At 35.2% G+C, this 24,136-nt stretch overlaps 1 protein-coding gene across 1 annotated transcript in view; it reads left to right on the top strand.

Moving 5' to 3' along the window:
- LOC125664453 (two pore channel protein 1-like) overlaps window positions 1-24,136 on the top strand; it is a 45,929-nt gene that overhangs the window by 15,250 nt on the left and 6,543 nt on the right. Inside the window, exons 8-25 of the mRNA XM_056151036.1 lie at window positions 332-431; window positions 4,602-4,718; window positions 5,572-5,635; window positions 5,733-5,842; window positions 6,075-6,141; window positions 8,628-8,672; window positions 9,439-9,495; window positions 9,876-9,941; window positions 10,073-10,145; window positions 10,852-10,956; window positions 11,915-11,986; window positions 12,816-12,905; window positions 14,402-14,499; window positions 15,661-15,707; window positions 16,143-16,211; window positions 19,860-19,950; window positions 20,510-20,631; window positions 22,500-22,577. Coding sequence (XP_056007011.1) covers window positions 332-431; window positions 4,602-4,718; window positions 5,572-5,635; window positions 5,733-5,842; window positions 6,075-6,141; window positions 8,628-8,672; window positions 9,439-9,495; window positions 9,876-9,941; window positions 10,073-10,145; window positions 10,852-10,956; window positions 11,915-11,986; window positions 12,816-12,905; window positions 14,402-14,499; window positions 15,661-15,707; window positions 16,143-16,211; window positions 19,860-19,950; window positions 20,510-20,631; window positions 22,500-22,577 — 1,471 coding nt within the window. The remainder of the gene's footprint in view (window positions 1-331; window positions 432-4,601; window positions 4,719-5,571; window positions 5,636-5,732; window positions 5,843-6,074; window positions 6,142-8,627; window positions 8,673-9,438; window positions 9,496-9,875; window positions 9,942-10,072; window positions 10,146-10,851; window positions 10,957-11,914; window positions 11,987-12,815; window positions 12,906-14,401; window positions 14,500-15,660; window positions 15,708-16,142; window positions 16,212-19,859; window positions 19,951-20,509; window positions 20,632-22,499; window positions 22,578-24,136) is intronic.

The raw sequence follows: 24,136 nt of genomic DNA, 5'->3' as shown, positions 1-24,136 counted from the left end.
TAATTTAGGAAAGTCCCCATACAACTGTTTATTATATCATACATGTATGTACAGGGATTTTCCTTCCTTCTGAAAGGAGTACGTACCATTTTTGTTGTAAATTATACCCTTAAAATTAAAAAGGCTTACTTTACCAATACCAATTTAAAAAGATAAATCGATTTTTAAAGTAATTAAAAAAAAGTAGTTAAAGAATAAAAACCTATCAGTTTTCTGTCACCTTTGTCTATCTGCCATCTGTTCTGTCAGTTTTCTGTCATTCAGTTTCCCTGACGTAAGGATATAAATCGGCAGATATTTAGCACTAACGGTCGTTCACTCTCATTGGCAGTTTCCCAGATGTAATGATGCCTGCCTACGCTGACTCGCCATGGAATGCTGCCTTTTTTATCGTATACCTCGCTTTAGTCCTGTACTTCCTTATGAATTTAGTAAGTTCTGCCTTCTTCCTTCAGTGCTAATTTCTAAACATTTAAAACATGCTAAACAAAATACACTGCTTTTTCTGCAAAGAAAATGTAGTTATTTAAAATGAATCTGTAAGTTGAGGTCTGGTCTAGGTGTTTTACATTATTTCATGTATGCCCTTGGGTGACAGTTGTATTGTTGATGTCATTGGTTTTCTGATTACATGTACTACAGTAAAACACTGTTATAAGGAAATGCTTACATAATGAATTAAGACTTTTTGCGAAGTTATGTTTATTCCCCTGTGAGAGGAAATTAATGACAATTTTATTGGATATAACAAAGTTTGGCTGTAAGGAACACTGTGATGAAGTTTAGTTAAAATGAGCTGTTTTTCACTGCCCTGTAGGTTCACTATGACCGTGTTTTACGGTATAATTTGGAAGTTCACTATGACCGTGTTTTACTGTATAATTTGGAGGTTCACTATGACGGTGTTTTACTGTATAATTTGGAGGTTCACTATGACCGTGTTTTAATTTATAATTTGGAGGTTCACTATGACCGTGTTTTACTGTATAATTTGGAGTTTCACTATGACCGTGTTTTACTGTATAATTTGGAGGTTCACTATGACCGTGTTTTACTGTATAATTTGGAGTTTCACTATGACCGTGTTTTACTGTATAATTTGAAGGTTCACTATGATCATGTTTTACTGTATAATTTGAAGGTTCACTATGACCGTGTTTTACTGTATAATTTGAAGGTTCACTATGACGGTGTTTTACTGTATAATTTGGAGGTTCACTATGATCGTGTTTTACTGTATAATTTGGAGGTTCACTATGACTGTATTTTACTGTATAATTTGGAGGTTCATGATAATAACCGTGTCTTACTTTATAACAAAGTTTGGTTATAATGAATTATTATACCTCAGAATGCTTTTTACTATATAAATTTTAGGTGAATGAATTTGTTATTTCTTCTGGATAACGCTAGCCATGAAATAATTTCTGAACTATCTCACCCTAGGGAAATAGTCTCGAAACTATTTACCGGATGCTATATTTTCCTACGTTTTCTTTTCTGTGATCAAAGTCTGATAACTAATTAGTTTACCACTCGGATCACCTCAGTCGATTCCATCTATGCTAAAGCCAAATGTTAGTTTAGGGCTATTCCAGAAATAAATACATGGGGGGGGGGGGGGGGGGGGGGGGGGATGATCGGGAGGCACCTTTTGTATATACCAAGCACCCATAAAAAAAAAAAAAAAATTACCCTATGACCCATCAAATTGATAAACTCATTTTACAATGACCCATCTAATAAAAAAAAAACTAACCAGACCCACGATAAAAATATTTTAAAAAATGAAAACGGTACAAATCTCGCGAGGTTTTCAGGACAAACATTCTAGTCAATGACGCGGTAATGCCTGTGTGACATTGTATCACAGTAGTTCTGAAGAAACGATGTCACATCAACAATCAAAGGCATCTATGGCGGGAATGTTGGAAAGATTGGGAGTCCAAACGATGCTATTATCATGAAATGGGTATGGATATGTTTTTCCACGAATCCTTCGTCTTCTAATGGAGCCCGCGCCCGGAGGCCTGCATATCACCATCACACTGACTGATAAATATAACGCATTGGTACCCTCGTATAAATCAACTAAGGTTTGCCTATTTTTATTAGAAAACGGAATACCTATTGGTTTCAAAATATTCCCAAAATCGATGCACTGTAAACTGTAATAATCTACAGAACAGAGTTCGCCGACATCACGTCCAAAGGGACCCTACTAAACGCGCCTCTAACTTGAAGAGTGCCGTAATGGAAAGTTATGCGCTGCAAAGAGCGACAACTCGAATAGTTCTATGTTACTTCCGATTTCCGATTTCGAAAGCAGCATTTCGAAAGCACGTTTTCAATTTTCCCTCCGACGTTTTGTAACCAACACGACAAGAGCGACAATAAAAATATTCTGAAAACTCAACACCCACGTGGCACAAAATAAAACAATAGAAACTACCCACTACCCATAATAAATATTTTTATACCCCCTGCAACAAGTTGTGGGGGGGGGGGGGGGGGGGGTATACTGGAATCGGGTTGTCCGTCCGTCCGTCCGTCCGTCTGTAGACGCAATGGTTTCCGGACTCTAAAGCATTATCCTTTCCACCTACCGTCACCATATCATACATATGGACTACCCATGGGATAAAGATGTTCCCTATTGATTTTGGGGTCAAAAGGTCAAAGGTCAAGCGCACTGGACATCGAAGTAGCAATATGGTTTCCGGGCTCTAAAGCATTATCTTTTCCACCTACCGTCACCATATCATACATATGGACTACCCATGGGATGAAGATGTTCCCTATCGATTTTGGGGTCAAAAGGTCAAAGGTCACGCGCACTGGACATCGAAGTAGCAATATGGTTCGGTTTGTCATGCCATTTGTTTTTTACACTCAGAAAAGAGGTAGTTTATACCTATTACCAACACCCTTTGGGAGATTGGGGTAAGCGGGGGGTATTCTTAGTGAGCATTGCTCACAGTACCTCTTGTTTTAACAGTCCAACCACAGACCAAATAAAATATGAAAAAATACGACCACCTACACAAAAAAATATCATTTGCCGCCCACCCCCCCCCCCCCCCCCCACCCCACCCCCACCCATTTGATCATTTCTGGAACAGCCCTTACTTCACTTTGGTATGTCTGACACGAGTAAAGTCTACTTCGGTATGATAAAACACCGATTTACTGACTATTCGGACAATATGCGCCTCGAGAAATAGTTGCTGTCTTGGGGGAAATAAACTTGCTATTGTCCTCATAGCCAGTAAATAGATATTTTTCACTGGCTCTGAAGGTTCACTATAACCATGTTTTACTGTATAATGAAGTTTTGTTATGATGAACTTTTTTTTTTGCTGGCCCTGAAGGTTCACTATAACCGTGTTTTACTGTATAATGAATTTTAGTTATAACAAACTGTTTTTCACTGGCTCTGAAGGAAAACTATATCCATGTTTTACTGTATAATGAAGTTTGGTTACAACAACCTGTTTTTCGCTGACCCTGGAGGTTCACTATAACCATGTTTTACTGTAACAAAGTTTGGTTATAATGAACTGTTTTTCACTGGCTCTGAAGGTGGACTATAACCGTGTTTTACTGTATAATGAAGTTTGGTTACAATGAACTGTTTTTCGCTGGTCCTGGAGATTCATTATAACTCTGTTGTTCTGTATAATTAAGTTTGGTCAATACAAACTTTTTTGCTGGCCCTGGAGGTTCACTATAACTGTGTTTTACTGTGTACAGAAATACATGATGTCATCGTCAGTATGAAGTGTTACATGTCACATACAACCAGCATGTAAATGTGCCCACACTGTATAAAAGGAGAGTTTTACTGTAATTATACAATATTTAGATGTAAATGTGCCCACACTGTGTAAAAAAAGAGTTTTACTGTAATTATACAATATTTAGATGTAAATGTGCCCACACTGTATAAAAGGAGAGTTTTACTGTAATTATACAATATTTAGATGTAAATGTGCCCACACTGTATAAAAGGAGAGTTTTACTGTAATTATACAATATTTAGATGTAAATGTGCCCACACTGTGTAAAAGGAGAGTTTTACTGTAATTATACAATATTTAGACGTAAATGTGCCCACACTGTGTAAAAAAAGAGTTTTACTGTAATTTTACAATATTTAGATGTAAATGTGCCCACACTGTATAAAAGAAGAGTTTTACTGTAATTATACAATATTTAGATGTAAATGTGCCCACACTGTATAAAAGGAGAGTTTTACTGTTAATTATACAATATTTAGATGTAAATGGGCCCACACTGTATAAAATTAGAGTTTTACTGTAATTTTACAATATTTAGATGTAAATGTGCCCACACTGTATAAAAGGAGAGTTTTACTGTTAATTATACGTTTTTAGAATCTCATTTGTATGAAAACACCCATTTGTAGCCTTAACCTAAATGTTGTATACCTTTATGAAACGCCCTTCAAAAGAAATCTAAACACTGCCATTTTGCTCTATTCTTTTCAATATCTTTACAGCTATAAATTCCACCCCATAGATCTCAGTAGTTTTCCTACTGAAGTTCCTATATTAACTGAGTCTGATATGTTTTCTTAGTTACTGGCTGTTGTCTACGATACCTTTTCGAATCTGGAGAAGAGGAAATTAAAGAGGTTATATTTCCACAAGAGAACCGGCTGTCAGCATGCCTTTAAACTCCTTGTAACACAACAGGTATTTTAACAGAGTATAGCAAAACTCATTTAATTAAAAAGAATCAGCTCTGTTGATCCAGAGGACGTTTGAGCTTTTCTTATCAAAATGTGTCATTACTTGTCGGATACCCCAGTAAATTTTGCCTTCAGATTGAAATCAATATATGTACCCACAGACACTCGACATTTTAAATATCAATAATAGAAAGAAATTCTTCCTGTAAAGAAATAGGAAGACAATTTTTTTTATTGATATTCAAAACATCGAGTGTCTGTGTATGTACCAAAGTTTCACCGTTTTCTAGGCGTAAAGGGAGGTGATTCAGATAAATCTAATTAACTTTTGTAGGACTGGGTGTGGATTTAATTAACTTTTGTAGGACTGGGTGTGGATTTAATTAACTTTTGTAGGACTGGGTGTGGGTTTAATTAACTTTTGTAGGACTGGGTGTGGGTTTAATTAACTTTTGTAGGACTGGGTGTGGGTTTAATTAACTTTTGTAGGACTGGGTGTGGGTTATTTTTTGCAGTTAATTTTTGTTTTATTGATAAATGTATTATAAATCTCTGCAGGGTAGGGGGGTCATGGTGAGAAATAAATAATTATAGACTTCATTCACATGAGGGTTTATTTTAGTGATTTTCTCCTTATTACAATCCAAAATGATTATATTCCCAACCTCAAATTTCCTTTTTACAGTGGCAATAGATAATAAAAAAAAATATTTTTGCAAAACAAGAAATTTTTTATGTTGAACCATGTTTTCTAGGATAGAAATAAAGCTGGTATTCGAAACTTTGCGTTGAATCATGTTTTGTAGGATGGAAATAAAGTCGGTATTCAAAACTTTATGTTGAATTATGTTTTGTAGGATAGAAATAAAGTCAGTATTCGAAACTTTATGGGTATGCTCAAGTACCTAAAGCCAAATAAAAGTAAGTATTTTATTAAAATGTTTTTCTCTAATGAGTCATCCTCAGTTAACACGGAGAGGTAATATGCTTTGAACTATTGCTTTATTTTTTTCTTTAGAGAGATTGGATGCCTATTTGTCTTTCAAAACCCTGAATACGTCCAAGGTCGGCAAACTGAGTCTGGAAGAATTTTACAATGTATTCAGTGTCCTTGACCTTCAGTGGGAGGTCAGTGTCAAAGAGACTGCGGATTGATTTTGTCTGTGAAGTGAATAGGACAATGTTAGGTGTAGTTTTAAATATCCCTTGACACACAGATCTATTTCCTAGAACTAATGTAGCACTTGGATTTTATAATTTTGGATCCACCACTGGTACATGTACCTAGTCTTTTATTGTGGATCAGAACAAGCACCTGTTTATACATTGTGTCTATAATTCTCTAGGATTCTTCTTTCAGCCCAAGCAAGATGAATTTAAGATCTGGTCAACACATTTCAAGCACCCCTTCAACTTTATTTTCAAAAGTGAGTATTTTCTGCCTTACGGCTTTCATAAAAAGGCGCCGATAAAGCAGAAAGTAAACTCCAATCCCAATATTGTCATTGGTAAATCGATCACGTACCTGCAAGAACATTTTAATTAAGGAATAAATTAGTTGGTAAATTAAAAAAATTTTCCCTCCTGTTTATTTTATGTTTTTATACCCCCTGAACGAAGTTCTGGGGGGTATATAGGAATCACTCTGTCTGTCTGTCTGTCCGTCTGTCCGTCCGTCTGTCCGTCTGTCTGTCTGTGCAGATTCGTGTCCGGGCCATAACTTCTTTGTTCTTTGACTTAGGCATACCATATTTGGCACACAGGTAGATCACCATGAAATGATGTGTCATGTACCTTCATGACCTCTATATGACCTTGACCCTTGACCTCAAGGTCAAAATTAAAGGTTTTTTACAATGGATTCGTGTCCGGGCCATAACTTCTTTGTTCTTTGACATAGGCATACCATATTTGACACATGAGTGTATCACCATGAGACGATGTGTCATGTACCTTCATGACCTCCATATGACCTTGACCCTTGACCTCAAGGTCAAAACTAAAGTTTTTTTTACAATGGATTCGTGTCCGGGCCATAACTTCTTTGTTCTTTAACATAGGCATACCATATTTGACACATGAGTGTATCACCAGGAGACGATGTGTCATGTACCTTCATGACCTCCATATGACCTTGACCTCAAGGTCAAAATTAAAGGTTTTTACAATGGATTCATGTCCGGGCCATGACTTCTTTGTTCTTTGACATAGGCATATCATATTTGACACATGAGTGTATCACCATGAGACGATGTGTCGAGTACCTTCATGACCTGTATATGACCTTGAACTTTGACCTCAAGGTCAAAATTGATTATAGGGTTTTGACATAGTCATACCCAGTGCTCCCACTGGACCAGAATTCCCTTTCGCCACTTTTTCGGGGAGCGGCGCGGCACAAATAATTGCATGCTTTACAATTATTTCCATCATATTATATATTATTTTATTCATTACACTTATTTTAGCATTTTGAATCAGTTACATTACTTAATCATATCCAGCTACCATACCTAAACACTTCTTTCTGAAATAATAAGTTTTTTTGTTTGATAAATTCTATTATGGAAATCAAAATTCAGATAATAAATCATATAAATATAAACTTCATGATGCTACACCCCTCAGTGAAAACATTGTGTACATTGCCCGAAATGCAGATGTCACAAAACATCAAGCCCAATTTAGAGTCGTATCTCAACCATTCCCTATTAAATTTCCGTTTTTGTATGGAAGATTTTGCAATTTGGACAGAATCAGATGTTTGAGCAGGTGTGGTTGACTGTAAAGCCAAACATAGTTATGTTTTAATTTTAGACTGACTAGGGTCAGAAGCTACAAGTTTAGTGTCAAAATAGAATGGGGTGCATAGTCTTATGAGATTAGCATTTTTATACTGTTGCGCAACGAACTTCAAAGAAAATTATTTATTAAAATTGCTATGTCCATATCAATGGTGACCGACCGCATTGTTTATGAAATATTCGAACTAAAATCAAACACATTAAAATCAAAATCTTGTAATCAACGAATTTGGCTGCAAAAACAAACAATTGATGTATTCATATATACATTATACACAATAATACGGCCAATTTAATTACCGGTCGGTTCTCTGGTTAAGAATTGACATTAATGTGGAGATGATAACACGAAAATGAATAAGACTTTAAATGTTAAACAATTGACCACAGCAGGGTAAACAGCTGTCCGATGTACTTTATTACATAATCACCGATTGCAGCCATAAATTACCTGAGGCTGTGACCAGCTCTGTGTGCACTGGAGCGACGCGAGATTTCCGGTCGCACGCGTTGACTGAATAAACAGATTTTGACTGCATAAACAAACAGGCTATAATGCGTAACTGACAGGATTTAAAATACAATTTATTGCAAAAAGGGATTTTCGCCACTTTCAATTTTTTTTCGCCATTTTTGAAAAAAATTCGCCATTGGCGAAAATGGCGAAGCCCAGCTCGAACACTGGTCATACCATAAGACATGGGTGTATCACCATGAGACTATGTGTCATGTACATTCATGACCTCTTTATGACCTTGACCTTTGATCTCAAAGTCAAAATTATAGGTTTATGCCATGGATTTGTGTTTGGACTATATCTTCCATTTTCTTCTACAAATGCATACCATATTTTTACACTCAGGAAAGAGGTAATTTATACCTATTAACAACACCCTTTGGGAGATTGGGGTAAGCGGGGGGTATTCTTAGTGAGCATTGCTCACAGTACATCTTGTTTGTTTTGGTTGTTTTTTTTTATACATGTGTTGATATTTTGATTTACGTGAAAGAATTCAAATTTTATAATCACAAATCTAAGAGAAGCAGGAGCCAGTCGCCTCCTCGCTTCCCACTTGTATATTTCTCACGACGGTCTCGTTTCTTTTCAGAATTGCATGATTTTGTTAATTGGCGATGGTTTGAAGTGTTCATTTGTAAGTAACAAATATTTATGTAGAAAAGAGTTTTTTTGTAATTAGAGTACATTTACAATATAAACTTACATCTAAGCATTTTTAAAAAAATGGTTACTTTATTGCTGTACGTGTTTGATATTAATGATGAATTTAGAAGTCATTCTATGAAGGGCGAGGTTTGACAATTGTAATTTCTGGCCTTGAAATTTTAAAGATTCTTTGCTTTCTCTGAAATGCAATAATCATTTACACAATCAAATATTAAATTTATATTTTCCCAAAACTGATTGCTTTTTCTTTCTGGAGTGTGACATTACAATATTTTCTGCATTCTTTGAAATGTTTTTTGAAGTTGGCTACATGTGTCAATTAAACGAAGATGAATTCCTTTTTATCATCAAGATATAAAGACTAACATGAGTAAATCTTATTGTGATTGATATAAGTGGCCCATACAAACATGTGTTGAAAATCAGCAATCTTAGGTCATAGAAAATGACATAAGTGGCCCATACAAACGTGTTGAAAATCAGCAATCTTAGGTCATAGAAAGTGGTGTGAAATCTATACTAAATCTTGTTTTTTATGTCATACATCATAAATATCTAATTCATCGCAGCTACAGGTTTAAATAATCTTGGATATTTTACCTATTAAACAACAAATTCATGCACACTTTTTGTGTTAATTATGTATTTTTAAATTACAGATTTAGTGCTAAAAATCAAATTAGGAGAATACACATTAAAACTTACAGTAAAAAATTAAGATATTGCTTTTTCAGACTTTGTTATAGCGGCAAATTTTATCTGGATCCTGGTTGAGACGATTACACTTTCAAGTAAGTTTCATCAAGAGGTGAAAAGCCACATGTATTGGAAGGTATTTAGTACCACTAATGCATAAATGTCTAATGTTTTGGAAGTCATTTAATGCAAGTGTGGACATTTTGAAAAAAAGTATTTATGAAAAGTGCTGCTAATTTTAGAACATCAATGTTAAACTCTACCACTTTACTGTAATGACTAAACTCTATTTACAGAACAGAATATCAATGTTAAACATTTACAACTTTACTGTAATGACTAAACTATATTTACAGAACAGAACATCAATGGTAAACATTTACAACTTTACTGTAATGACTAAACTCTATTTTCAGAACAGAATATCAATGTTAAACATTACAACTTTACTGTAATGACTAAACTCTATTTACAGAACAGAACATCAATGTTAAACATTACAACTTTACTATCACGTGGGCCTCCATCATTTTTATATGCAGTAAGTTTACTTAATGGTTCAATAGTATGCACGTACATGTGTAAAATGATTACGTGAATTTTTTTTTTTTTAAATCCAATGTGTACAGGTATGTAAGACAGAAATGTAACCAACAATGTGTTGCTTTTCAGTATACACCATAGAAGCTTCAGTCAAGATTCTTGCCAAAGGTCCACTTGAATATTTTACAACAGGATGGGATTTGTAAGAAATATTTGTTATTCTAAAGGGTAGAAAGTATTGACACTTTAATGGATATCTTAAAGATTGTTTTATTTCTATATGGTGAATCATCCAATCAAAATTTTTTAATTTCTGTATATCCTGTACATGTGATTCAATCATCCAATCAAAATTGATTTATTTCTGTATATCCTGTACATTCATGTGATTCAATCATCCAATCGAAATTGTTTTATTTCTGTATATCCTGTACATTCATGTGATTCAATCATCCAATCGAAATCATTCTTCTAGCTTGAAACTTCACATGGATGTGATCAATTTGGTAATCAAATTTTGTAACCCTTAAACCACTGTAAAATGCCCACTTTATTTTATATCTTTTAAAAATACTGCCTGATGATTGATTAATGTCAATAACAAATTGACTGTATATTCATTTTAAGATAGATACTATTGAATTAAAAGAATTGTTAGAAACGGCAGGACCATGTTTAGCCTATGTATTGACAACTGTCAGGTCACCTGATTTGAAACATCCAGTATCATTTTAACTGTACGAATGCTGTAAGATTATGATAGACAAATTGACTAATGATCGATTATAGGTGTTAACTACATCAAATTAGAGAATTTTCACAGGTAGTCTTGGACTTGCAGAGTAATTTAGAATGATGGGAATCCATGTTGTTACCCTGTGTGTTCATCACTTCGTGCTACTTTGTAGGTTTGACTTTCTGGTGACGGTGACCAGTGTCATTGGTTTATTAGGGGAGTACTTCAACGACTCGTTTTTCTACATCACAGTCCTCCGGCCATTTAGACTTCTCAGGTGAGTATGTCAGTACATTGTTTCATAACAAGAATAGTCCGCTGTTAATTTGACAATTGACAGATTATTCCGGATGAAGAGAAGTTACAGAGACGTTTTGTTAATTTTACGTTATTTTGACAGATTATTCCGGATGAAGAGAAGTTACAGAGATGTTCTGTTAATTTGACATTATTTTGACAGATTATTCCGGATGAAGTTACAAACATGTTCTGTTAATTTGACATTATTTTGACAGATTATTCCGGATGAAGAGAAGTTACAGAGACGTTCTGTTAATTTGACATTATTTTGACAGATTATTCCGGATGAAGTTACAAACATGTTCTGTTAATTTGACATTATTTTGACAGACTATTCCGGATGAAGTTACAAACATGTTCTGTTAATTTGACATTATTTTGACAGATTATTCCGGATGAAGTTACAAACATGTTCTGTTAATTTGACATTATTTTGACAGACTATTCCGGATGAAGTTACAAACATGTTCTGTTAATTTGACATTATTTTGACAGATTATTCCGGATGGAGTTACAAACATGTTCTGTTAATTTGACATTATTTTGACAGACTATTCCGGATGAAGTTACAAACATGTTCTGTTAATTTGACATTATTTTGACAGATTATTCCGGATGGAGTTACAAACATGTTCTGTTAATTTGACATTATTTTGACAGATTATTCCGGATGGAGTTACAAACATGTTCTGTTAATTTGACATTATTTTGACAGACTATTCCGGATGAAGTTACAAACATGTTCTGTTAATTTGACATTATTTTGACAGATTATTCCGGATGGAGTTACAAACATGTTCTGTTAATTTGACATTATTTTGACAGACTATTCCGGATGAAGTTACAAACATGTTCTGTTAATTTGACATTATTTTGACAGATTATTCCGGATGAAGTTACAAACATGTTCTGTTAATTTGACATTATTTTGACAGATTATTCCGGATGAAGAGAAGTTACAGAGATGTCCTAGGAACGCTGTTCATCCTCTTCTCCAGACTCATCAGGTAAAGATGTTCAAAAGTCATGGCTATTTTTTAGATTCACATTAAATGGTTTTTAAAAAAAATGATAATGATCACCTAACAACAATATTACTTTAAAGATCCTCCAGCATACAATAATATAGGGTTATTGAACTTATATTGGTGAATATTGGCACGATTTGGCTTTGAAAATGCACGAGCTTGCGAGTGCATTTTGACAGCCAACGAGTGCCAATATTCACCAATATAAGTTCAATAACCCTTTTATTATTCAGCTAAAGTATTTAGTTGTTAAATTATATCCCTTTTCACTCAAAATATTCCAAAATAGATGAGAATTCATCAATATTGGCATCTAAGGTGAAGGTGTGCAATATCAGCATTTTTTTCTTAACTGTTCAATATTCAACCTGTCATTAATGCATGAAGCAAACTAATTTTGTGAATGGGGACATTATAATTTATGTACAGTAAAACATTTGCTTAAGTAAATATCAAATACCGGCTCTGTCAGATTCGGAGGACTGTCGTCTGCCATTTTGGCTTGTTTACGTCGTTACGGTAACGTCAATATTGAACGCTCATACTCAGAATGTTTCGGGCGCATACAATTTATGCAATGCAAAGTTAGCATTCAATAAATTCTCAGGATATTGAACACTAACATTCTCTAGATTTTATGCAGATTTTATAATAGACTATTTATTAGCTCTATGATATTGTGTCCTTATTGTATTCAAAGGGCTAGATTATCTCGGATTCATTTGATGTAACAAGTCATTGTCTAGGCTATGTTACGAATGTGGTAACAATGACTATTTTTAGCCTGACCTTTAACCTTTTTTTTCAGTCTGGTGGTTGTTATTATGCTGGTTTACTATTTCTTTGCCATCGTTGCCATGGAGTGTTTCTTGTATGTGGATCTCAGAAACTGCTGCAAGTAAGTCCTGTTTATCTGCAGTACTGTGGGTAGATCTCAGAAACTGCTGCAAGTAAGTCTTGTTTATCCGCACTACTGTGTGTCGATCTCAGGAACTACTGCAAGTAAGTCCTGTTTATCTGCAGCACTGTGTGTAGATCTCAGGAACTGCTGCAAGTAAGTCCTGTTTATCTGCAGTACTGTGTGTCCTTGGTTTATCGACCAAGGTTATCCAGTTATATTTACAGTCTTACAGTGTCTTTGTCTGTAATAACACAAAATCCAGTTATATTTACAGTCTTACAGTGTCTTTGTCTGTAATAACACAAAATCCAGTTATATTTACAGTCTTACAGTGTCTTTGTCTGTAATAACACAAAATCCAGTTATATTTACAGTCTTACAGTGTCTTTGTCTGTAATAACACAAAATCCAGTTATATTTACAGTCTTACAGTGTCTTTGTCTGTAATAACACAAAATCCAGTTATATTTACAGTCTTACAGTGTCTTTGTCTGTAATAACACAAAATCCAGTTATATTTACAGTCTTACAGTGTCTTTGTCTGTAATAACACAAAATCCAGTTATATTTACAGTCTTACAGTGTCTTTGTCTGTAACAAAGAAATATAGATATCGTGTCTCTCATGATCACACAGCTACAACTCGTATTATCATACCCCACGCAACGAAGTTGCGGAGGGTATAATGTTTTTGACCAGTCTCTCAGTCCGTCAATCCCTTTCTTGTTAGCGCAACTCCTCTGAGACCGCTCAACAGAATTTTGTTAACCTTTGTAGTTAATAAGGACACACTGTGCAGATGTGCATATTCCCAGGAAATTCTGATTCAACAATTTTTCTGGGAGTTACGCCCCTTTTGAACTTAGACTTCTGAGCCCGTCTGTCCTGTTCTTGTCAGCACAACTCCTCTGAGACTGCTCAACAGAATTTCATGAAACTTTGTAATTAATAAGGACACACTGTGTAGATGTGCATATATTCCCAGAAAATTCTGTTTCAGTAATTTTTGTGGGAGTTATGCCCCTTTTGAAAGTAGACTTTTGAGCCTATCTGTCCTGTTCTTGTCAGCGCAACTTCTCCGAGACCGCTGAACAGAATTTTGTGAAACATTGTACTTTACAAGGACATACTGTGTAGATGTGCATATTCCCAGTAAATTCTGATTCAATAATTTTTGTGGGAGTTATGCCCTTATTGAACTTGAATTTTGAGTCTGTCTGTCCTGTTCTTGCAGTGATGCATAGCATTACCATTCATTATGTGAGGCATTGTCAAGCAATGGTGGAGTGTGGGGTGTGCGAGCTTGCTCACCTCTGTTTTCTTTCATTCAATTCATAATTGAAGATATCATTAATCATTTGAAGAGATCTTTTATTGAATTATTGTGTGCATAAAATGAATTGATATCTTCAAATAATTAAAGATATCTGCAGTATTTAAGTTTAAGTTAATTTGGCGCTCCACGTATTTCTTTTGTTTGACTAACTTTGCAGAAACTCCAGCGTAGAAGCATTCTATAGATACAGCAACGAGTCCTCAAGTCTGGGGTACTACTATCTCAACGACTTCAGAAATATACTTATATCTGGGGGTAAGTCAATCTCTTACTAGTCTGGATACTACTATCTCAACGACTTCAGAAATATACTTATATCTGGGGGTAAGTCAATCTCTTACTAGTCTGGGTACTTCTATCTCAACGACTTCAGAAATATACTTATATCTGGGGGAAAGTCAATCTCTATTTTAACATTGTGTAACAGCCAGACCAAGATTACATTACATTTGACGATCGATAACAGTGATTTTTGGGGGGGGCCAAAATGCCACCGATATTCGGCTGTTTCCCCTCACTAAAATTAGCTATTTTTTCCCAATTATATATATATGTTTTTCCATTTCAGATCTAGGGAAATTAGGACATTTAATAAAAAAAGTTACCGTATATTGCTGACAACGAGTAAATCTGTTTTTTTCTTCAGTTTTATTCTCCAAACCACTGCACATGCAAAAGGTTTTGTAAAAAATATGTAAAACAATAGAGGCATCCATATAAGCAGATATACAGCGAAATATATAGTTTCCAGATACACATTAAGCCATATTGTTGACAATTTCGTTTGACTGCCATTATATGTAGGGTCAGACTAATAACAGGAAGTGGCCAACAGTATAGGGTTTTACTAAAATCCGAAAATACAAACAGGAGAGACATTCGGGAAACTTGATTATTAATATAATATTTACAAGATTATGGGTGAATTAATGATTTATTATTTTCTTTATGAAGTTAGACAATAAGTATTTCTTAGAAAAAGTAAATAATATCTATACAAGGTGTACTGACTTCCAATACATATTTAATGTTAAATAATGATTTATTTTATGATTTAAAATCAGATCTGAAATAAACCTCAAACATAAAAAATTGTTATTTGATTATTTTATGCATCTTTACCATTTTAATGTACTATGAATAATTTTTCCCAATTTGAGGAAAATGTCGCTAATTTTTCCCATTTCAAAGGGAGGGGTGGTAGTTTGAAAAACAAAAAAAAACAAAAAATCCCTGGATAACAATATATTACACAAAATGTTCAGCTTGAAATGGTTGGTTGAGATATTTGGGTAAAGATTTAAATTTCTTTGATATGAAATAATTTTACTGCATGGTTGTTTGTTTACGATGTATAAATTTGTATGATCTTCAGTGATAGTACTAATTAAACTGCTTCAATATTTTCTGTTTTAGTGACATTATTTGAGCTAACAGTCGTCAACAACTGGTTTATAATAATGGTATGTATCTCTATCAAGCTGAACATATCAGGCTTACGATATAATGCTACTGTTTACAGGTGTGTAACTCTATCTGTGTATTTCTGATTTTACAGGAAGGTGTGTAACTGTTTATTTGTGATATTTACAGAAAGGTGTTTAACTCTATCTGTGTATTTCTGATTTTACAGGAAGGTGTGTAACTCTATCTGTGTATTTCTGATTTTACAGGAAGGTGTGTAACTCTATCTGTGTATTTCTGATTTTACAGGAAGGTGTGTAACTGTTTATTTGTGATATTTACAGAAAGGTGTTTAACTCTATCTGTGTATTTCTGATTTTACAGGAAGGTGTGTAACTCTATCTGTGTATTTCTGATTTTACAGGAAGGTGTGTAACTCTGTATTTCTGATTTTACAGGAAGGTGTGTAACTCTGTGTATTTCTGATTTTACAGGAAGGGTTTGCGCATCACATTGGAGAAGTATCACGCACCTTCTTCATGACATTTTACCTAGTTATGATGGTAAGGTTCTCTCTCTATGAATCCGATTGGCTGATATCTATACTTTCATGTAAAATATTTGAATCTGATTGGCCAAAAACCCATCATGTTTCCCTGTGTGTGTAAAAGCTGCACTCTCTACAGGGTGACAGTACAGTAGAACATGGTTATAACGAACACACTTATAACGAACTCATGCCTACTACAAAGGGATTTTCATTCCATGTAGTTTTAAACGTATTATGAACTTATATACTGTAACAAATTACATTTATAAATAGTTACTATGTTAATTTTAGTATTATTTTATGCCCTTTTCTGTGTATTTTTTGTTCTTTGTTTTAGTTTGTGTTACATGTAAAGCACTTTAGGCTAATATTGTCTTGATTAGATAAAGCGCTATATAAAAGTACAATAATGATATTAAATAATAATAACAAATTAAAATTGGTCCTCCCCAGTATTTCACTATGTGTGTTTTACAGTTCTAGCAATGGGAAACATTACTGTACTTGACAACGGCTGTTATACATGTACGAGCGGCTGTTTGATATGTAATGTGTATTGTATGATATCTCAAAAGCATTCGACTCAAATAGTGAAATGAACATTACATCCCTTCAAAGTATTCTCCGCGGTTTGAAATGCATAATTTCGATCTCTGAATCCATTTCTGAAATGTGTCACGGTATGCTAATTTAGGTAGACCTCTGAGGCACTGACTGAGGCTTGTCGGGACTTGTAATGACGACTAGATAAGAACTTTTTAAGTTTTGGAAAAAGGAAAAAGTCGCATGGGGCTGTATGTTTATACCATTGAAAAGGTATTGAATAGAGCTATTCAAGAGTATCATCATCCACGAAATCGTGCAAAGCGTTATCATGCTGTGGTACAATACACATTACATATCGAACAGCCCTTGTACATTGTATTATAGGATAAATCACATGCATCAAATTGATGTGCAGATGGCGTTTTGTGCTTTGTTATATACCTGTATTTTTAATAAATTTATGACATTCAATGGAGCATATAGTTGAAGGTAACATGGAAAATTTTATACACCCCTTGTAAACTATTGTCAGTCTTCGCTGTGGGCCTCAGTGAACAATGGCTTTCATAAGATGAAAATTTTCAATGTTACTCTCAAATCATACATGCACTAATTATAATTGCCATGGCAGTTGTTATGGATTTCATTCAGCAGTGATTATTTGGTATATTGCCGTGACGGTGTTTTGTGTTGTGGTGGTATTTTGTTTGGCCTTTTCTTTCCCTCCAGTAATTTATTGGTAGATTGTTATGACATGGCGACCATTCCGAAATTGTTTTTTGTGACGTGGTGACCATTCTGTTCTTTGTGATGTGGTGACCATTCTGTTCTTTGTGATGTGGTGACCATTCTGTTCTTTGTGACCATTCTGTTCTTTGTGATGTGGTGACCATTCTGTTCTTTGTGATGTGGTGACCATTCTGTTCTTTGTGACCATTCGTTCTTTGTGATGTGGTGACCATTCTGTTCTTTGTGATGTGGCGACCATTCTGTTCTTTGTGATGTGGTGACCATTCTGTTCTTTGTGATGTGGTGACCATTCTGTTCTTTGTGACGTGGTGACCATTCTGTTCTTTGTGATATGGTGACCATTCTGTTCTTTGTGACCATTCTGTTCTTTGTGATGTGGTGACCATTCTGTAATTTGTGATGTGGTGACCATTCTGTTCTTTGTGATGTGGTGACCATTCTGTTCTTTGTGACGTGGTGACCATTCTGTTCTTTGTGATGTGGTGACCATTCTGTTCTTTGTGACGTGGTGACCATTCTGTTCTTTGTGATGTGGTGACCATTCTGTTCTTTGTGACGTAGTGACAATTCTGTTCTTTGTGATCATTCTGTTCTTTGTGACTTGGTGACCATTCTGTTCTTTGTGACGTGGCGACCATTCTGTTCTTTGTGATGGGGTGACCATTCTGTTCTTTGTGATGTGGTGACCATTCTGTTCTTTATGATGTGGTGACCATTCTGTTCTTTGTGATGTGGTGACCATTCTTTTCTTTATGATGTGGTGACCATTCTGTTCTTTGTGACCATTCTGTTCTTTGTGATGTGGTGACCATTCTGTTCTTTGTGATGTGGTGACCATTCTGTTCTTTGTGACCATTCTGTTGTTTGTGATGTGGTGACCATTCTGTTGTTTGTGATGTAGTGACCATTCTTTCTTTGTGACGTAGTGACCATTCTGTTCTTTGTGACCATTCTGTTCCTTGTGATGTGGTGACCATTCTGTTCTTTGTGACCATTCTGTTCTTTGTGACGTGGTGACCATTCTGTTCTTTGTGACCATTCTTTTCTTTGTGACCATTCTGTTCTTTGTGATGTGGTGACCATTCTGTTCTTTGTGACGTGGTGACCATTCTGTTCTTTGTGATGTGGTGACCATTCTGTTCTTTGTGACGTGGTGACCATTCTGTTCTTTGTGATGTGGTGACCATTCTGTTCTTTGTGACGTAGTGACAATTCTGTTCTTTGTGATCATTCTGTTCTTTGTGACGTGGTGACCATTCTGTTCTTTGTGACGTGGTGACCATTCTGTTCTTTGTGACGTGGCGACCATTCTGTTCTTTGTGATGGGGTGACCATTCTGTTCTTTGTGATGTGGTGACCATTCTGTTCTTTATGATGTGGTGATCATTCTGTTCTTTGTGATGTGGTGACCATTCTTTTCTTTATGATGTGGTGACCATTCTGTTCTTTGTGACCATTCTGTTCTTTGTGATGTGGTGACCATTCTGTTCTTTGTGATGTGGTGACCATTCTGTTCTTTGTGACCATTCTGTTGTTTGTGATGTGGTGACCATTCTGTTGTTTGTGATGTAGTGACCATTCTTTCTTTGTGACGTAGTGACCATTCTGTTCTTTGTGACCATTCTGTTCCTTGTGATGTGATGACCATTCTGTTCTTTGTGACCATTCTGTTCTTTGTGACGTGGTGACCATTCTGTTCTTTGTGACCATTCTTTTCTTTGTGACCATTCTTTTCTTTGTGATGTGGTGACCATTCTGTTCTTTGTGATGTGGTGACCATTCTGTTCTTTGTGATGTGGTGACCATTCTGTTCTTTGTGATGTGGTGACCATTCTGTTCTTTGTGATGTGGCGACCATTCTGTTCTTTGTGATGTGGTGACCATTCTGTTCTTTGTGATGTGCTGATCATTCTGTTCTTTGTGATGTGGTGACCATTCTGTTCTTTGTGACGTGGTGACCATTCTGTTCTTTGTGATGTGGCGACCATTCTGTTCTTTATATTGATATATCTATTTCTGTTGTGACCTTCTCTGCATTCATGGTGGCGTTAATTGTGTACTTCCTGATAAGTATTAGTATGTGTACATATGTATCACATTATTAGCTTGTACATATCATGAAAACACATATTTCTCTCTTCGACATAGAATGAACAATCAGTGAGGAAATGTGCATATGTATTACCAGTAGGTTGGAATTCATTTTGGAATTAATGACAGTGATTTTTATTGTTTGATTCATTGTTGATTGTCTTGATCATTTTTAAACCTTGGCATTTTTCTTTTGTTCATGACAAATTCTGAAACCTAAAATTTCTCTCTATGATATTTTACTGTTTTTCTTTCATGACATTTATATTTGTAGGTCGTTATGACGATTGTGGTGGCCTTTATTCTAGAGTTGTTCCTCTTCCGTATTCAGTACAGAAGAAAACTGAAGCTGGAGGACATTGATGGTAATGTTAATTAATCGCAGTCAATTAATCACAGTCAATTAATCACAGTCAATTGATGAAATAAAGGTGTAATACATGTACCCCTCCAGTAATTAATTAATCGCAGTCAGTTAATCGCAGTCAATTAATCAAATAAAGGTGTAATACATGTACCCCTCCAGTAATTAATTAATCACAGTTAGTTAATCGCAGTCAATTAATCACTATACCCCTATGAACAACCTAATGACTTTTCTGCAAAAATTTATAATGCATATAAAACACTTCATTGATTATTTTTAAGAAATAAACTTTTATTTTAAAAATACCTGAGGGTGCATGTATGTGATGATTCACACTGGTATACAGGTACTTCATGAAGCGTGTTAGCAATTCATGAAAAGTAGGTCATCGTGAAGTGTTGTAGTAAATACCCTAATCTATTCCTAAAAAATTCAGTTTATTTCTCACATTTACATTCTATTTACATTTCTTTCAGAACTTCCAGTCTTTTAAAATAGATATTGCTAAAATATCAAAGTCAAAATGTAATTAATGTACTGCAGTATCTGTTTTACAGACCATGCTAAACAAATTGAACATGTTTATCTGAGTGACGAAGAGAAAGAGATGTGTGAAAACAGCGATCATAAGTGGACCGGTCGATATATCGTGCTGCAGAAAGACTCGACAGATCTTCAGGTACGAAAGCTTTCTAATTAAATCAAGAGCAATTTTCTCCACGTTTTATTTCTACCACTTAAATCAGCTGTTTGTTAAACACTGCCAATGTTGTGTTTCTATGCTCCTCATAAACGTGGCATAAATATAAGAGAGGATTATCACCTGAGAAACTCTAGGTGGCTGGAGTGTGCTGATTTATGTGTAATATTGACTTCACTGTAAGACGTATATCAAGACGACAACAGTTATACATGCATGGTGTACATATAAATGCTAACAGACTTAAGCAGTTGTAATAGATCTTTACCGTATCAATGGGACATTTACTACCTGATATTTTATTATATCATATACCTAGTAGTGTATCAGCCCTGATACACCTATCTTGGCTAGGGTGAGACAGCTGCAAGTAGGTAGGGCTGTCTCGCCCTAAGGGCCGAGATATCTCTGTCTCGGCCCGTTGTCAAGAGGCTGTCTCGCCCTCAAATTTCAAATGGCTATTTCTTCTTTAATCTTTTGAAATCTAACATAACTATATGAAAAAATGATGTTAGACACAATTTTTTTCAAATATAATACTTTCTTCCATGACAAAATTTAATTTAAGCAGAAAAATTAAATAAAAACGTTTTCAAAAACAGCGCTAAATTGTAGCAAGTATCTAAGCAAAGGGGGGTAACCCAAGTAACAATTGTTTATTTAGAACAATAACACGTTTAACTTCATTTCAAAACAATCAACGTTCTAGGCGACAGAAAACAGTAGGAGGATTATGGAGGGTGATGCTAAAGCATTATTAGAAATTCCCGGTCCTAATGGAGATCAAAATGTTAATTTACGGTAATTTTGATGTAGAAAACTGCTTTAAAACGATTTCTGAAATCTAAAATCCCGAGGACTTGGCAATAAAACGAGAAAAGCAGAACCAATATCTTCCGACGTTTTTCAACGACTTATAGATGCTAAACAGATGGGAAACGGTAAAAAAAAAACTTACTTCAGTATAAGGTAACATTCCCTAAGCAAATAAATAGCAGCATCAGATCTGTAAACATTCCCGTTCATACGATGACGCCACGTAAACAAAGTTCTACAACTCTTACAAATTATATGAAATAATGAAAACGGGCGAGTTTGGTAAATCCGAAAAAAGAAATAAAAATAATTCACTTATTTCCAATTTTAGTATTCATTAGCAAGCCCTTAGGAGCTGCTTAATAGTATGTACATGAACAGCACAGCGATAGATATGACGAGTTTCTCAGCCAAGCAGTTCAGTTAATTGAAACGTCCAGATTCTAGACCACATGAGGGGATGTCCATGATTAATCATCCAATTATTGTGACCAGCAGTGGAATAAAGCTACAAAACCCAGACTTTAGCATGTTTCACTATGCCAATAGTACTGGAAACATAACCATTAAAGTAAACTCACTGAAGGAATAAAATAGTCAAATATTGTTGTACAGTATACCATGTATTTATGTTTGGGTCAATAACCACCCCCCCCCCCCCCCCCAATTTTTAAAAAAATGTTTATCAACTTGTTGTGTTTTAGGTATATGATATAAACAATATCACACTCTAATGTTGATCTCGGACCTGGGATTGCCCCTCGAGTGATCTCGGCCCGAGCCCGAGATCAACTCTCGGGGCCAATCCCAGGTCCGAGATCAACATTAGAGTGTGATATTCTATATGACTCTGTCTGACCTTAGACAGACTGGATATTACCATGAAACATTTACTGGATTTAAGAATTTATTGTGTATGAATTTACTGACAATTCTTGATTTCTAAGACAGTTAGGTCTGTGGGAGTTGAAAATGAAAGTTGCATTTCCTTTTGACAATTTATTTTTGATTGCTGCTTTCTCTGTTTTCAGACTCCCTACTTGTATAGAGGTGAAAGGACCAGGAACAAAATAGACTTCAGTCTCCGGATGCACGGCGACGAGGTCAAGGTCAGTATGTCAAAGATTCGTATCAGACTTGTTGTTTTCTGAAGTCAGTGTTATTTTTCCTGTAGAACATCAAAACAGGAAGGGAATACATACCCAGTCTGGGTCCTCGGTACCCCTTGCTTGTCGTAAGAGGTGACAAAATGGGGGCAGGGGTCCTTTGTATGAGACTGCAAATACCTAGGCCCTGTGTCACCGTGGTCTCGTGTCACAGCAGGTGTGGCACAATTAAAGATCCCTCCCTGCTCAAAGGCCTTAAGCACCGAGCATAGGCCTAAATTTTGCAGCCCTTCACTGGCAGTGTTGACATCTTCATATGAGTGAAAAATTCTCTAGCAGGACTTTAAACAATATACATCTAACCAACCGATTTACCTTAATCAAAGAAATAAATCTGATTAACTTTTGACCACACCTGCTGTGGACCTACACTGACCCCCAGAGGTCACGGTGTTACGCTGACCCCCAGAGGTCACGATATTAACAGAGAGCAATCTACACTGACCCCCAGAGGTCACGATATTACACTGACCCCCAGAGGTCACGATATTAACAGAGAGGAATCTACACTACAGAAGGATGCGTACAGACAAGTTTACTATACTGTTAACAACACATTGTAAGGAAGTTTACTAGACTGTTACCAACACATTGTAAGGAAGTTTACTAGACTGTTACCAATACATTGTAAGGAAATTTACTAGACTGTTACCAATACATTGTAAGGAAGTTTACTAGACTGTTACCAACACATTGTAAGGAAGTTTACTACACTGTTACCAACACATTGTAAGGAAGTTTACTATACTGTTACCAATACATTGTAAGGAAGTTTACTATACTGTTACCAATACATTGTAAGAAAGTTTACTATACTGTTACCAATACATTGTAAGGAAGTTTACTATACTGTTACCAATACATTGTAAGGAAGTTTACTATACTGTTACCAATACATTGTAAGGAAGTTTACTACACTGTTACCAACACATTGTAAGGAAGTTTACTATACTGTTACCAATACATTGTAAGAAAGTTTACTATACTGTTAACAATACATTGTAAGGAAGTTTACTAGACTGTTACCAATACATTGTAAGGAAGTTTACTAGATTGTTACCAACACATTGTAAGGAAGTTTACTATACTGTTACCAATACATTGTAAGGAAATTTTCTAAAAATAGATATTGTCTGCATTCCTTTATAAAACTGTCTTCCTGAATCAAGAAACTTGATAAGAGCATGCTTACATATGAATTTGAAAATTTGTAATCTTCCTCTTGAGAAAGAAAGTTTCCATTTGTACATTCATACCTACATGTACATTTTTTATATGCCCCGACTCTAGAAACTATGTGACAAAGTTAAATCTTAATTTGTTAAATTGAATGACACTACATCGAGACATTTTTTCCATTGATGACTCCTTCATTATTTGTTGATGGAGTTGGTTGATACTTTCAGTACTTTGATTTGTTGATAGAGTTGGATTATACAACATTGAGATTTTTTCCATTGATGACTCCTTCATTATTTGTTGATGGAGTTGGTTGATACTTT

Source organism: Ostrea edulis, chromosome 1 (genome assembly GCF_947568905.1).
Source record: "Ostrea edulis chromosome 1, xbOstEdul1.1, whole genome shotgun sequence".
Classification (NCBI taxonomy): Eukaryota; Metazoa; Mollusca; class Bivalvia; order Ostreida; family Ostreidae; genus Ostrea; species Ostrea edulis.
Note: the sequence above shows the minus strand (reverse complement) of the source record. Positions and strands in the feature narration are given on the sequence as shown.